This window comes from Octodon degus, unplaced genomic scaffold (genome assembly GCF_000260255.1).
Source record: "Octodon degus isolate 3935 unplaced genomic scaffold, OctDeg1.0 scaffold00213, whole genome shotgun sequence".
Lineage (NCBI taxonomy): Eukaryota > Metazoa > Chordata > Mammalia > Rodentia > Octodontidae > Octodon > Octodon degus.
The window spans coordinates 1,470,433-1,486,890 of NW_004524789.1; the positions used below are offsets into that span (position 1 = coordinate 1,470,433).

General features: G+C 40.9%; 1 protein-coding gene and 1 pseudogene across 3 annotated transcripts in view; both read right to left on the reverse strand.

Annotated features, from left to right (window-relative positions):
* Positions 1-2,068: 2,068 nt before the first annotated feature.
* Positions 2,069-16,458, reverse strand: part of Cav1 (caveolin 1) — a 46,727-nt gene continuing 32,337 nt past the window's right edge. For all 3 annotated transcript variants that reach the window (XM_023705060.1, XM_004644859.3, XM_023705061.1), the window contains exon 3: positions 2,069-4,268. In XM_023705060.1, the coding sequence (XP_023560828.1) occupies positions 3,927-4,268 (342 nt within the window). In that variant the 3' untranslated portion in view covers positions 2,069-3,926. The remainder of the gene's footprint in view (positions 4,269-16,458) is intronic.
* LOC111813692 lies at positions 8,710-8,822 on the reverse strand (annotated as a pseudogene).

Genomic DNA, 16,458 nt, shown 5'->3' on the forward strand with positions numbered 1-16,458 from the left:
GGAAACTGCCTGGTTACCCAGCCAGTAATGTACAAAGCCAGTTATGAGTGTGTGAAGTCCAGGTCTTAGGTCTGGGAGTTGAACTGACACCAACATGTGCAGTTAATGGTGATGATAACAGAGAGTAAGCAAAGTGAGTCTCAACTGAGAGTGAGTAGTGGGCAGCAGTAAAGATGGCAGTTGAAATGCAAATGACAACCTTGCTACATGTGAAGTATAAGATTAATACTGCTCTTACAAATTGGTGATTTACGGCAAGGGTAGCCAACCTCACAGTGTGTGTACTTGTGTCTAACACATGCTTTTTTTCTGAGCACTTTTTGTCATTTGTGTTGTTTCTACTGTTTTTTAGATATAGAAGTCTAATATGTTTAATATGGCCATAAAATGAACCTGTTATGGTTTCATCCTTTCATTGTGCGTAAAGTCTGTCTTAATGCTCCTCCTACTTCAACTTTATAAATATGGTAATTTAGAACCCAGAACATTTGCATAGCCACACCTACCTTAGGAAAGGCATGAATCAGATCTTCAGAGAGCGCCGCAGGCAACTGGCCTGACGTACATTACCATGTCACCAGCGTTTACTCATTATGTGACGTTCAAAGCTCTTTCTGGCAGCCCAGAGTCCAAGTCCTCAAAGCCATGGATGTGTAGTCATGTGTGTCCAGAGATGGAACTGTTTCATATGTGTAGCTGAATCAAAATTTAAAGCCCCGATTTTGTTAGTATGTACTCATTTAGAGATCCAAGCGATAAAGCCAAAAGAAAGAGAATCTGTGTCTAAAGGCACGTCACGTATTCTGCCTGAACTGGAGCTTCAGCTTCAGCCAGGACCTCAGATGCTTCTGTGAGTACAGACGGGTGCTCTCCATGTGCACCCTGGGAGCAGATTCACACCGGGAAATCAATCTGAGTTGCCGTCTACGCAACCTGAACGCTTTCTCTGCATCTCAGCAAAGAGGGCAACTGTAAGTACCAAGAAACACATCTCAGGGAGGGAGAACTCGGGAGAGCTTCTTTGCAAAATTCATTTTTCATTTTATGTGTCAATCTGACTGCACCAGTAGACAGATGTCCAGATGTTCTGTTCAACGTTATTCTGAGTCTTTTGCTGAGCTGTTTTGGGTGAGATTAACATTTACATTGGTAGACTGAGTAAAGCGGAATGCCCTCTCTGCCGTGGGTGGGCTTTGTTCTTCTAGTCAGCTGAAGGACAGGCAGAATCGCTTCTGTTTGACTGCCTGCTAACTGGGATAATTTTTTTCCTACTATTGGATTCGAAGTGAAACACTTACTAAATTCTCCTGGATTGTCATCCTACTGGCCATGTCCTGGAATTACTTCTTGGCCCTCCCTCTTCTCCAGCTTGTGGCTCACTCTGAAAGCATTAGAATTTGTCTGCCTCAGGCTGAGAATATAGCTCAGTGGCTTAAGTGCCTGCCCAGCAAGTGCAAGGTCCCAAGTTTAGTTGTCCGTACCATAAGAAAAGAATCTGTCTGCTTCCATAATTGGGAAGTCTTCATGATAAATCTCTTGTTATACTTTATTCTCTCTCTCTCTCTCTCTCTCTCTCTCTCTCTCTCTCTCTCTCTCTCCCCGTTTCAAGACAATTTTCACTAAGACAGAAATGCTGAGTATAAACCTAGCCAAGAACAAAAATAAATTGTTGCCTGATAAAAACACTAGTTAAATCACAACTAGGTCCAAGGCAGTACTCCAAGTGCAAACTGTGACATCAATCAAATGATGGTATTAATATGTATCATACAAGGTTGGGGGCTCACATTAGATAATTATGAAATATAAATAAGCTACAGAAAATTTTGTTTGTTACAGTTTATCTGAAGTAACACATGCATGGAGACGACTTTCTTGGGAAGATTCTTCCCTCCAAATGACTTTGTAAGAACTGGAAAATAGAAAATTTCCAGTTCCCCACCCCAGCCCCAGACACACTGCAAAGATGGACACACAAGCACACTGTACTCATGCTCCACACACACACACACACACACACACCTACTGACACATAAATAATCTATTTGGGGGAAAATAAAAAGGCATCTTAACTGTTAAACATTTTTATTGTGCAGATTTATAACCTTTATAGGACATGCAGATAAAAAAGTGTAAAATATATGAGTAAGCATATAAAATTTCAGCAATCGTTTGGACCAGCAATTGATTTGCACGAGAAGCTAAGCATCTAAGTAGAACAGACATGTCTTGGGATACACAGTTTACAGACTGAATCGGAGTCATTTCCCAAGTGATTTTTAATATAAAGACAAAAATATCTTTACATTTACAAAGTATGGCATAGAGTACATTTTTCGGTTATGGACACAGGTTGAAGTCAAACTATGCCCATGCCAGTGTCTGTTTTAAATGCAAACAGGCAAAGTACGTAAGAGATTGGGAAAGGGTCAGGAAGACCAAGGGAAGCAAAAAGTTAAGCAGAGTTTCATTAAGTGCATGAAAATAAACATAAAAGCATAACTGGAGGTTAAAAAAGTTCCCAAGGGCCGCAAATGCAACATGAGCAAAGGAATGAAAAGCTTTGGGATGCACCAGGCAGCTTTCTGTATGACTCAGGTTTACAGGTGAAATTCCTCAGTTTGAGTTCAGAAAAACTTGACCTTATTCCAGCAAAGTTCCTTCAGTCTTTTCTGACTGCCCCCCACCCCATCTCTCTGAACAAATGACCACGGGATTAGGTGAGAGGATCCCAGCAGTGGGAGGGGCCCAGTGCCACAGCGTAGCGAGGGCTGCCAGGGGCGCCCCGCTTAGGAGGGCTCGTGCTTGCCACAGGTCCGACAGCCGCACACAATGGCTTTCATTCTGACAGCCTTTCCCTGGAGGCCCACTGGCCACCCGAAAAGGGAACACAATCAGAGCCACTAAGCCACCCCTGGGATGGATTAGTTTGGATTCAGGAAAGCGTGATTATTCTTGAAAATAAACGACGCTGAATAGACACGCTGACCTCATTACTCTGATGAGAGGCAGGAAAAGTTGGCTTCCACCCCTGCCGGCCCAGAGAGGGCTCAGTCCCATCAGCCGCATTTGTCCACTTTAATTTATTTCACTGGGCTGATGTTGACCACAATCACCGTGGATAAAGATATTACATGATCACTTGTAGATCTGAGCTTCACCAGATTCTGCATCTCAGAGTCAGAATTCCTAAGTTTGGTCTTCCAGGGAGCTACTCACTTGTTTTTGAGCTAGACCCTACTTGAAAAGGCAAGTGTGGAAGGTAGGAAGGCACTGAAGTCCCACGGCCTCATAAGAACCACTATTCAGGCACAAAAATATCATAGGTTAAAATTTTAAGAAAAGTAAGGCATCAGTGGGATCTTGCAGAGGCAGAGGATCATACTTTCTAACTTCCTAAGGACCTCAGGATCCTATCGGATCATGAAGGAAAATGACAGCAATTCACTGACTGCTCAGGTGCTGCTGGGGGAATGGCTGCTTATAATCTTCCTGCACACCTATACAACCATGGCCATAGCCTGGAATCTTCACTTCCTTAAAATAATCAACATCTAAAGTAGGCGGTAGAGGTTACTGGTTCTCTTTTTTCTCCTCCTCAGGTTTTTTGTTTTTACATTTCCCCAAAATTATCTTTCAATGATACATTCATATTTTAGCCAGTAAAACAATGATCCACATGGAAATCAAAATATAAGAAAAAACTTGGAATGGGTTTAAAAAGACTCATACCACCAAAAATAGATGAGATCGCTTAGGAGAGACAAATACTAGTTATGAAAGCTGAGAGGGAGAGTGATTTCTTTGTTCTGGACCAAGCCACATCATTCATGAACTGCTGCTGTACTAGCAGCTCAAAACTCGGGATCGGCACCGAGAAGAGTAAAAGGAAAACATCAGGAATATTTCTATCCTTGAAATGTCATTTAGATTTCTTTCTGCGTGTTGATGCGGATATTGCTGAATATTTTGCCAATAGCTTCAAAGAGTGGGTCACAGAAGGTGTGCACGTAGATGGAATAGACACGGCTGATGCACTGAATCTCAATGAGGAAGCTCTTAATGCATGGCACAACTGCCCAGATGTGCAGGAAAGAGAGAATGGCAAAGTAAATGCCCCAGATGAGCGCCATTGGGATGCCAAACAGGGTGGAGAGCAGGCGGTAGAACCAGTACTTCGTCACAGTGAAGGTGGTGAAGCTGGCCTTCCAGATGCCGTCAAAGCTGTGGGTCCCTTCCGGCTCTGCAATCACGTCTTCAAAGTCAATCTAAAAGAAAGAAGTTACAGAATGAGTGAGGACAGAAGAAAAGAGGAACAACAGATTCAGTGTTCATAATAGGGACCCGACTCATCACCCTTGCTGGGGAGACGCCCAAAGGCATCAGCGGCATCAATGTCCCATGGGACTCATTGGATGCCGAAGGCTCCTTCTGACCCTGTGTCTGTAGGGCGGGGCCCAGAGGAGTGTTATGTGCTCTTCCAGTGTTTCTTTACCATGCGAAAGTCTGGGAACTATTCCTCTAGGAACAACAAAATTGATACAATTAAAGATCTTGCCTTCCAGTAAACCCAGCAACATGGATAAGGACACCAAGCACCAGGTGAAATGTCAAAACTGTGACGTAGCTTATTTGCTTTTGAAGATAACTACGTACACACATACACACATGCACGCACGCACACGCCCACATGCACACACACACACACACACACACACACACACACACTGTTAAGCAGGAGTAAGTTCAGAATTGATTACAATGAGCAGAATTACTTCAAGAAATTCAATCCTTGTAAGCTATAAGGACTGAGAAAACTCCATGGGATGGTGAGTTGGGAAAGGAAGAAGAGCCTTGGGAATGCTGTGCACACAGCCCTAGGAAAAAGCAGGGTGCAGACACTGGCAGACGGAGAGCAGACTGCTGTGGCCGCGGTGGAGACAGGTCAAGTCCAGAGTTGATGTCATTTTCCCTCCAGTGGAGCCTACCGAAGACGCTGGAGCTGAGAAGGGTAGCCACAGTTAGTGCGTCATGACCCAGGCTCAGGATGAATCTGGCAGAAGGAAGTAGGATGGAGGAAAGGTGAGAAAACCCTGAGGGAGGGAAGCCGTGGCTGCAGGCCAAGGTGGAGCTGGAGGGGCCAAGATTTGAAAGCAGTAGTAAGAGGAAAGGAAGTTGGAGGATCTGGAGGAGGAGGAGGAGAAAAGAGAGGAAGGAAGGAAGGCAGGAAGCAAAGAAGAAAGGGAGAGAAAGGAGGAAAATGAGCAAAGAAGAAAAGGTTTCAGGGACATTAAGGGAAGAATTTATAGGCTCTGGGTACATGAAGGACAGAGAGAGAGAAGCTTAGGATGACTGTCAGGATTTGAGCTTCTGTCATGTCTGCTACGGAGAAAAGCGGTGACGTGAGGAACGCAGCGAAAGCTAGAAAGAGAAGGCAGTGCAATGAAAAGTTAACCGCAGGTAGCTTCACTTTTGAATTAAACAAATTAAGAGTAAAATTTTAGACAATTACAGATACAAATCTGAGCTGCCCACACCTGGTGAATCCTCCAGACATCCCTTTTGGCATTGTCTCCATGTGACCTGGGGCTTCAAATCTAACTGTCATTTCACAAAAGAAGAGAAGGTGAAGGTGACTTGTTAAAGTCGAACACATGGCAAGGTCAGGATGCAGTCTGGTCCATTTTCTAATAGCGGTCTCTTGTAGGCAGCCTATTAACCACTGCAACTCACTTTCAGGATTTACATAAACTGAACAGCAGTGAAGGATTAAATAAAAATTATCCACAGAAAGGCAGGGCAGAATCAGCTCAAATGCCTGCTGGTGGCAAGAGTCAAATATAGTGCAAGATCCAAACAAGCTGATGATTGCCAATAGCAATCTAGCCAAGCTCAGGATTAGGGAAGGAGGACTTGGAGAACTCCAGGGAGCTGCGCAGTGCCAAAAAGCTACCTTTGATTCAACTCAATAAAATGTCTTCTGGAAAAAGAACATGATGCTTACCAATTTTTAAAGTTTCTTTTCTAGAACATTCTGTTTCTTGATCTATTGCCTAAAGTCCTAGCAGTGTAATATATAAAAATGGTAAGTGAACTTGACAGATTTATCAGTATTTTAGTTTCATTTATCCACTTAGATCAGAGGTATGTATTTCTTTGTTTTCTTTCTTTTCAGGTTCTGGTAAATATATGAAAAATCATGTCACTAATGAAGCTTCTACATAACCTCCTTGCTTATTATGGAGTTGAATTATGATACAGTACTCTGACACTGTAAAAATAAAGGCCTGTGGTTTCTCTTCATTCAATTGTAGTATGTCCCATACTGCAATTGAATGCTTTTCATAAATGAACTTTGTAAGAAATTTGATGAAGTAAAAATTATTATCAAAAAATATTCTTAACCTGACATCAAGGATTAGCAGCAACAATTCACAAATACCCAAGATGGGTCCACATGCTTTGAATGTGATCAAAATGCATTTTTGGACACATATCCCCTGCAAGAAAAAATAATAATAACATAAGAAACTAGAAGGGAAGGTGGGTGATGGGAATTGTTCACCTGCACAGCTTTGCCCCAGTGAAGCTCAGCGCTCTGCGTGCATAATGAAAAATGGGAGCAAACAAAACAAGGAGAAGGTATCCATCATATTAGAAAATACAATCATCTAAGGACAAGAAGCAGTTTACAAGAAAGAGGTAATTTCTTCCTCTCTCAGCAGGTCTGCACCAAGAGTTTCCAAGAAAAGGGGTAGTTTTAACATTTGTTGACTGATTATTATTAAATGTTTTCATTTAACTCATAACAGCTCCATATTATTCCACTCTATAGAAAAAAATGAGAGATTTGGAAATGTTAACAAATCCCCAGGTAAATAAGAAAGCTCTTTGAGGATTTTATTTAGTGTAAAGAAAACAAACTTTTTGTTGAATGCCACACTGCTTTACACAACTTTTTAAAAAAATTTCTCTAAGATGAGTCATCATTTTATAATAATTAAGAGGCCTAATAATAAAAATTTAATCAATTTAATCCTTCTTATAACTAGTAATTGTCATAGCTTGGCCTCTGAAGATAGTGTTGTACCACATATACAATTGGCCCACATTACGTAAGTATGTGGTATCATTTAAAACTATAGTGGATGTTTAAATTTTTATTTTTTAATTTTTCTCATTATTAACTTTGTTGAAAATCAATAATTATATAGCAAATTAAAATTGTAGGCAAATATTGAAATGTGAAAGAGATAAGATGTAGACAGTGAATTTTAGAAAAATATTTCTGAAATGAATACGTAATATGAGATTAATAATATATTGCATATTGTAAAAAATTATTTATAAACAAATGAATATAACAATAAAATTGTCTAAGATAAACATAAAGAGTTTACAGATCAGTCATATAATAGTTCTCTCTGTACCCAAATCAAGAAACTTACATTTATATAACTAGAATTCTCAAGGTGGAAGAGGGTAGGCAATAAGTATTTAAAGATTTAAAATTTCTGAATTTAGTTAAAATTATGGCACCACATTTCCAAGAAAAATGAACCTTTTGCACAATAAATATGAATAAAATCATACCAAGATACACAAAACTGAAATTTTCCAAAATTAGTTGTAAAGAAAAAATCATTAAAGCATATACATAGAAAAAATATTAGCTATGGAAGAACAAATTAAATAGCATCTTATTCCATATTAGAAAAAAAAGAGCAAGTATGTAAAAGACTAGACTTATTTGTTCAAAGGACTGACATAAAAAAGACCTGTCCTCATTGAATTTTATACTTCACAAACATACGTTTGAGAACTAAAAGTAAAATATTTTTCAGATATACAAACTCTAAAAATTCTAATACCTCTAGACATAGAATATAGAAAATAACAAAGACCATAATCCAGAAGGTAAGAAAAGTAGCTGTATATTCCTGGATAAAGAACAGAGAGCTCTCAAAATGGTAGTTATACAGGACTGTATAAAATATAATTATATTAGATGAAACCATTTAAAAAATCATTGAAGATTTCCACAAAACAGAATCATAGTACATATTTTTTTCATGTGTGTGTGTGCGTGTGTGTGTGTGTGTAAAAGACAAGGAAGAGCTAATATAAAGTCTATGGAAAAAGGAAATACATTTTTTAAAGTTTCTAATACTAGGAGAAAATATCATACCATGTCTTATAAGTAGATTGTAAGTCAAAGAAACAGTATAAACCATAAAACAAAAGTTAAAATTAAGCAATATTCATAAAATTATTAATTCAAAATTAAACATTTCAAAATAATATTCAAAAATTAAAATTAACTTATGGGTCCAACTAAGAGGCCAGAATGTAGTGTATCATATGTATGAATTTGTGATCAATTTGGAGTACTCACACAGGATTTGTTAGTATATACAAAATTATCAACTAAGAAAACTTTTTCATGACAGTAAAGAATTACTAAGAATAAACCATAACAAAAATACTGGAATGACAAATATATGACCAGAATCTCTAACAATTTGGGGATAGGATATCGCACAAAGTTCTAGTATGTGGTGGACGTAGACGGTGTCCATGAGTTACTGGTGTCCAGGTGTCACTCGTGTGACTGAGCTACTGTATTTCCTTGATATCCATCCTGTAAACCTGGACAGAATCATGACCCGTATGGTGCAGGAGAAATCCATTTGTAGACTATGCTGATGGAAATATTTTGCTGCTGCATACAAAAGAATAATTCGTGTCATCCTTGCACAGGGGCCATGCTGATCTTTTCTGTATCATTCCAATTTTAGTATATGTGCTGCCGAAGTGAGCACACAAAAGAATAACTTAAAGACCACTGTTGTATGCCTCTTTATCTTCTGGGTTTAATTGCTTGCCCTACTTGGTGGGTTCTTTTCATTCTCATTCATGGAGTTGTGGTCATTTTGATCCCTCTCTAGAATATCTTTTAGTAGTCTGTGTAGGAGTGGTTTTGTTGTCATGAAATTCTTTGGTTGTTCTTTGTCATGGAAGTATTTCACTTCTCCATCAAACTTGAAACAGAGTTTTACAGAATATATCAGTCTGGGTTGGAATTTGTTTTCTTGCAAGGCTTGAAGTACTTTGCTCCATGCTCTTCTTGACTTGATGGTTTGTGAAGAGAAATCTGCCATTATTCTGATGGTTTTTTCTTTAAAGATGATGTTTCTTTTCTCTAGTGGTTTCAGTATACTGTTCCTTTGCTGAATTTCTGGGATCTTGATTATTATATGAATGGGTGTGGTTTTAATTAGGTCGATGTTATTTGGAGTTCTGTATTCTTCGGTTACTGAATGTCAGATTGTTTCCTCATATTTGGGAAGTTTTCTGCTATTGCTTCTGCCCATATTCTTTTCATATCGTTTGTATTGACTCCTTCTTTTTCATTGATGCCTATTAGTCTTATTTTGTTTATCTTTGCATCATCTTGCAGATGTTAAATTATTTTTTCCTGCATCCTAGTTGTTTTGAAGAGATCTTTTCTTAACTTTTCACTAGCTGCAATGGTGTCTTAAAGGTCTGAAAGTCTATTTTCACTTTCATTCAAACAGTTTTGCCAGCTTGTGATTGAGATTTTAATTTCCTGTGTATCACTTTGAATCTGCTTCATGCATTCTATTTCTTTCCTAAATTGCTCATTCAAGGATTCCATCATTTTTCTATTCTCTATTTTTCAAATCTGTGTCTTTCTTAGACTCACTCAATACTACTTTCATTATAATTATCATTTTTTATTTCAGAAGTTATTTCTGATCTGATTTCCTCTACACCTTTCTGCAGTTGTTTCTTTACTTCAGATGCTATTATTTCAGGTGTGTGGTTTCCAGTTTCTTCAATGCTATTGAGTCCTGCATTTGTTCTTAGTGGGTTCAGGGCCTGAGAATGCATTTTGCTCCTTTTCTTTGTCATTTTGTACAGCACTGTCTTCTGACCTTTGGTGTAGAGCTTTGGTAGAGTTATTACCTTAGCACCAGGTCCGGATCTACTGAGTTCAAACTTGTCCAGGTGGGTGTGGCTTGGGTCTGGCTGCTGTGCTCCACTTCTTCCTGCTGCAGCCCTTGGAAGTGAACCCACTGTACCACTCTGGCTAGATGTTCTGCTCGTGGATCAGCTGGGTGGGTCTTCCCTCTAGCCTTTTTGCTGGGAGTTCTGCCTTAGGGTTCCACATCAGGCCGGTCTGATGGAAGAAGTTCCACACACACACCTGGCCTCGGTGCTGGTGGGAGTGAGGGTCCCAAAGGCCCTGGGCAGTCCCATTGACATGCTGGGACTCTATGCTGGCTGAAATGAGGGTCTGGAGGGCCCCGGATGGTCCTACTCACACGCCGGGCCTGTGTGCTGGCTGGGGTGAGGATTCAGGTCCCCTAAATTTTTAAATATATTGTACTAAAAAATACATTACAATGGATCCACCTTAAAACACTACCCTTCACATTGAACCTATCCTGTGGTTCTCACCACTTTATGAAGCAGTTATAGCAGGCTCTTTGGTGTGTTTAATTAGCTGCCATGGAATCCTTGTTACCCTGAATCAATTCAAAGCATTAACTTTCAGGAAGAGCCGGTAGGTGCACAAGGACAGAGCTTGTGAATAAGGCGGTTGAGGACACACTAACGTTTTCATGAGCTTGTCTTTCTGTTGGATGGCACGTGCAGCAGCATCCACCGTGGTTTTGATCACTTTGTGTAAGGATTTTTGGGAAAGAGGAGGTCCATAACTGTGTCAAAAAGTGGCAAGGGCAATAGGATAAGTGTGTACAAAGAGAAGCACAGCACTCTGAGGCTGATTAATGACAATATATCTTTTGCTGCAATATATTTTAAAATTTATAATATATATCATATATATATGATAAAACACACACACACACACACATGTTTTAAATGTGTTTGGTACAGGGTCTCACTGAGCAGCTTGGATTCCTAGTGATCCTCCTGCCTCAGCCTCCCTAACACTGGTATTAAGGTGAGCTCCACCTCATGGGGTCTCAGTGGCCAGCTCAGCATGCCTGCGGGCAGGCCCGAGTGGCATGTGGTGCTGGGGATCGAACCCCAATGCCTGTGCTTGCCTAAACAGGGGCTCAGCCCACTGAGCTATCTTGCTGGCCCGAGACACTATGTTTTGATCACACTACATATATAATTAGTGAGGATTATCTGTGAATATAGGAGTATGTGTAAGATTTCCTGATAATAAATATTTTTCTAAATACTTCTTTCAGTGGACTTATTGAAAGCTTTTATGCTTCTCTTAAGTGGCTTAGTAACTTCCTGGTGGCTACAGTTTTAGAGCTTCCCAGACACTACTGAGTGGGCATGATTTCCCCCCCAAGTATCCGAGTGAATCTGGAGCAGGTCTGCAGGAGTGCGCAGCAACAGAACCAAAACGCGTTACATAAATATGTTGTCGGCTAGTTTTAACTTTACTCTTGAAAAAATTTAAGGTGGCTTAAAAGAACACTCGGAGAGTATAGACAGTCATTTAGGCACAGCTACAAAAACAAGCAAGGCCGGTACAATGGAGCCAGAGGCGAAGCCTGCTTTCACTCTAATCCTCTTCCACATCAGCAATTGGTGAGCGTCTCATGAGAAGCGCCAGAGACACTGGAAAGCACTTAATATGGGTATAGAGCCTGCAGCACAGTGAGCGCTCCCTAAGTATCACTTTAACAAACTCCTCGCTCTGGCTGACTAGGTTTTTAAATAGACACTTGTAATACGAACAATTCCTGGCCGCAATGCATGTAGTGACTGAGGATTGGGCCTTTACCACTGGCTCGAAGGAACCAACCTGCACTTTGAGTCACCCTCCCAAGGGAGCACACTGTGGGATCCAAGAAGCTGCTCCGGGGCCAAGCTGGAACTTGCCCGCAGCGTTGGTTCTGGAGCCTGGGGCCGTGGCCCTTGGCATGGTCGTGCTGGCTCCGTCTCCACCCTGGGATGAACTTCCTAACACATTCACATTTGGATTATTAAGGGAATGACTCTTGTCAATGTTTGCACTTTAAGTGAGGACATCTAGGAACTAGCATTTTATTTTTATGGGTCTAATCAGTGTGTTCACAATTCCAGGCACTCAGCCAGGGGTGCGTTTACTCTAGCTGGCAGACGCGGAAACTGAGGCACAGGTGATTAAATAGGCCAGACCTTCTAAAGTCTCAGGCACATTAGTGGAGAAGCTGAAATTAGAACTCTGAGTGCCCAACTCCCAGGCTTTGGCCCAGCCCCCGCACCACACACTCCTGAGTATCGTCAACCTCTTCATGTGCCTTCTCTGCTTGCCCTACTCACACCTCTCACTTCTGTAAGCCTCCGTCACCCTGTAAGGTACTAACCTGGAGATAACTCTGTATATATTTAGGAAAAAAGGCCCCTTCAGACTCAGAGCCTTGTGTTTGCCAGGCAGATGCCTGTGCCACTGAGCTATCTCCTCGGCTAACACTGGCATTTCTTACATCATCTTGGGTAAAGAGAATTGGAATGAAATGCTCATTATACATATTGCTTGTACTCAAAATACACTTAACAGAAAAATTCGGCTAACTGAACAGTCACTTGGTCAAAGGAGGCTCAAAATTCCACCTTCAGGAGAGGACAGACGCTTCAGCCATTTCACAGGGATTTAAAAGAATCCCACATGAGGCGGAGGAATTTAAGATCACAGCTGTCAGATGACTGAACCAAGGACATCTTCCACTGAGTGACAGACGCAGCACGGGAACACGGCTCTGGACCTTGCCTGTACTTTTCCACTGCTGCCTGCTACCAACACATATCCTTGAATAATCTGGTTACTGGGTCCTGCTGTCAACACAAAAGGTGGCAGACTTGGGTCTGAGCTCACACACAGAGCGCGCAAGTCCGTCTGCTGAGCGGATGACAGAGTAGCCTTTCTCCTGGCAGCCATCTGTTCCCTACAGCATCAGCTTGATTAAGCTCTCAGTAGTCGCTCGAGTCCTACCTCCCTAAGGGGCTCTTACTCTTCCACCTCTACAAGAGCTGAGCCTGCCTACAGCCACTCTACCTGTTCACTTAGATTTGGAGAAGCACAAGAATTAGAAATTTGCTTTAGAAAAAAAAATATGTGAGAGTTAGATGCATTATAGTTCCTTCAGGTGGGATGCCTCAGGTGGAGCTGGGCTATTTCTCCAAACAACCAATTTTCTGTTCTGTAATCTATGGACCAAGCCACCCTGCTGGCAAAAATCATTATGCAAACCCAAAGATCAAAGGCACCGATGCACTTCGATGGTATTTCTGAGGCTCAATTTGTGCTTTGTGAGGAGCCAACAGTTTATATTACTAGATTTTTATAAATGACCTTAAATACCTCCTGTACAGCAGTGGCTTAGAATGCTTCAGTTTCAGAAACATAAGTTAACAAAAATCTAGCAGCAGACACCAGGAAAAGCCATTTGTCTTGTTGTGTTTGGGCAGTGCTTGGCCGGCACGTAGCCCTTACCAGGCTGCATCCTGGTAAGAGTATCTGAACATGATGTATTTGTTTTTCTTTCTGCATTTAGGACAAGATCTGCAGGGTCTGCAGGAACTACAGGGTCTCACTACATAGATCAGACTCGTAGTAATTTTCCTGTTTCAGCCTCCCAAGAGCTGGGATTACAGGTGCATGCCACCACGCCAGTCTCAGTCACTGTCTCAGTGTGCCCAGTGGGCGGGGCTGGCACTGAAGGCAATATTTGAATAATAGTTTATATGTATGGGATGAAAAGAAGCTTGAAGCTATTCTTTCTCTCAAAGTCTGGACATTTTGAGTACATAATTCTTCAGAAGGAAACTTCAGTTTTTTTAAAAATTCATTTTAGAGAGAAGAATAGAAACAAAATAAAAGTTTCAAATAAGGCAGATAGGAGATTATCAATGATTAATGCATTATATATTTTATTTTCATAGTAGCTACTCAGAATAGAAGATGTAGGTATGAAATATTACCCAAACAATATGAGCACAAATCTTTCTTTTCAGTGAACTAAGAGAACCGAGCTATGTTACTATCTTAACTGTCTTGTGTATATATTTTTTCCCTTTTTCTTCCTTCCTTTCCCCTTTCTCCCATCAGTCTCTCTTTTCTTTCAAACATTTTCTAAGAAGGAAACTTTAAATACTTTTGGGATTTCATACACAGTGATGCTCATGTATCCTGTCTTTATAGGAAAAGTATCTTTTTAGACTGGTAGTAGAAACTGGGGTAGCATTGGAACATGCGAAATGTATAGAACATTAAACAATATTAAACTATATTGTACATGTAGAACCTACAAAATACCCACATACAGTGTTTAATGACAACCGCTAGCCTTTGCCACGGCACTTCTGCGCCAAGCAGGCCTCGACTCGGCATCGGGAGTGGGCTTTCGATTGCATGGCTAAGTGAGGGCTGGTTGTGCTTGGCATCCTCATGTCAGCCTCTGAGTGAGACAGACACTTGACTCAGTTCTGGCCAATGAGGTCTAAGGGGAAGTTGGTTAGGTAGGACTTCCAGAAAGGCTTTATCTTTCCTGTGAAAAGACAGGCCTGCAGGGAGACCTTTGCCCTTTTCATCCTGGTTAGAATAGGATGCGCTCCTTCCATGAAGGAGAAGCCAGCTTGAGGCCATGAAGTGGCTCACTCCTGTGATGGAAGGGACAAGAGAACTGAAGACCACCTGTCATTACCAAGCTCCTGAAAGAAGGGCTGTTCACGGTTCCTTGCCTGACACGCACACATACTCTGTGCACGCGTGCACAACTCCGCAGGTTTCAGTTAGCATTCAGGTTTGTGGGCAGCCATGGTTCCTAGAACGCTGGGTGCTGTGGGTCGGCATGGAGCACACGCATCTTCACTAGAAACGTGAGTTTCATTTCTGACGTCCACATTTCCTTCTGTTAGACTATTTCTGCAAGAGGCCAGCTAACTTGTTTTTCTTTTAATTGAGTTTATTGGGCACTTTTAGGTCCATAGAATGATCACATTCCTCATAGGGAATTTGCACCTGGACGTGATACAACTTAACCCCTCTTGTTCCCCTCCACCCTTCAACCCTGCTTCTCCTCCATACTTACAAAGCTGTGCTTCCATTTCTTCTTTTCTCACGTTTTCCTTTTTTCCCTCCCCTCTCCTTAGCTCCCCTTCCCACTTGAACATGCTCTTTTGACGTCACAGCATCTATTATACACGTTGGCCCTTCTTTACACTTTCAGTTTCTCACACCAGAGAAACCATGTGGCATTTGCACGTGTGTGTTCAATTCATTTTACCTAAGAGTATGGCCTTAAGGTTATGCTGCCTAATTTGTATCCGGAAATATTGGCTTCACATTAGCATCGGTTTTAGAAAAGCACAAATAGGATGATTAAACTATGAATGAAAGAATTTAGTAGATTTTTCATCTAGAAATATTTATACATGATAATATATTATTTATAATATATATATAATAATATCTATGATAAATGGTGTCCAAATTGGTCTCAGCTAGCTTCTTTAAGGTGGGGGTTAAAATTAGTAATTTTCTTCTAAATAGTTGAGGGCTGGCCAAATAGCTCAGGGGATTAAAGTGCCTTTTTAGTCAGAGTGCAGCAAGGGGGTTCGATCCCCGCACACGGGAGATGGGAAGTGAGGATAATTTTTTTGTGGCTATCAACGAACGAATGCAATTCCAAACAAATGATTATAATTTTTATAATCACTGTTTTGATTATAATTTTTAATTTTATGGACCTTTTCTATTGTCATTATATCTGCTCCATTCCCTGGAATTTGGTCCTTGGTGAAGTTCATAAATATATGAGAAGGAAACCCAAGAGTTTCCAACTCTCTACGGCTCACACTCTGCACACTATTAGAAAAGTCTTAGTCTCGGCATAACGTCTGTGTAGCGCCGCCCACCCACCCAGCTCACGTGATCCGGATTTATAACCACATATACTCCAAGAACTACGTCGCTGTCTTCTAGAAAACCGACCATCAAATCCAGACCCTCAAAGCTCTTGAGTATCCTAGCCTGCAGCGTTCTTCTTAGAAGTTCTAGCAGGACCGATGCGGCAAAGAAGCCCTAGGTCGGAACGCGTGCTGGAACACAACCTCCGGGCCTAGCTGAGACTTGTTTTAGATTCTCAGTGGTGGGACCTGCAATCCGTTTTTTTTTTTTTTTTAATAAAAAAAAAACTAATGATATGAAATATTAATACTTTAAAATATGATACTTATAAGAGAGTAACTTTATTGTTATTTCATTTTGGGGCAAAAATAAAAGCATATCTACCTGGGAGGGGGAAAGAGTGTTGGGGCATAGAACTGACTCAAGTAATGGCAGAGTTAAGAGTGATTTACTGTTTTAAAATTTTCTCTAGTTTTAAATTATATACAGTGGGGCTTGGGAACTAGTTCAGTGGTTTAAGCACCTGCCTGGCAAGCACAAGGTCCTGACTTTGA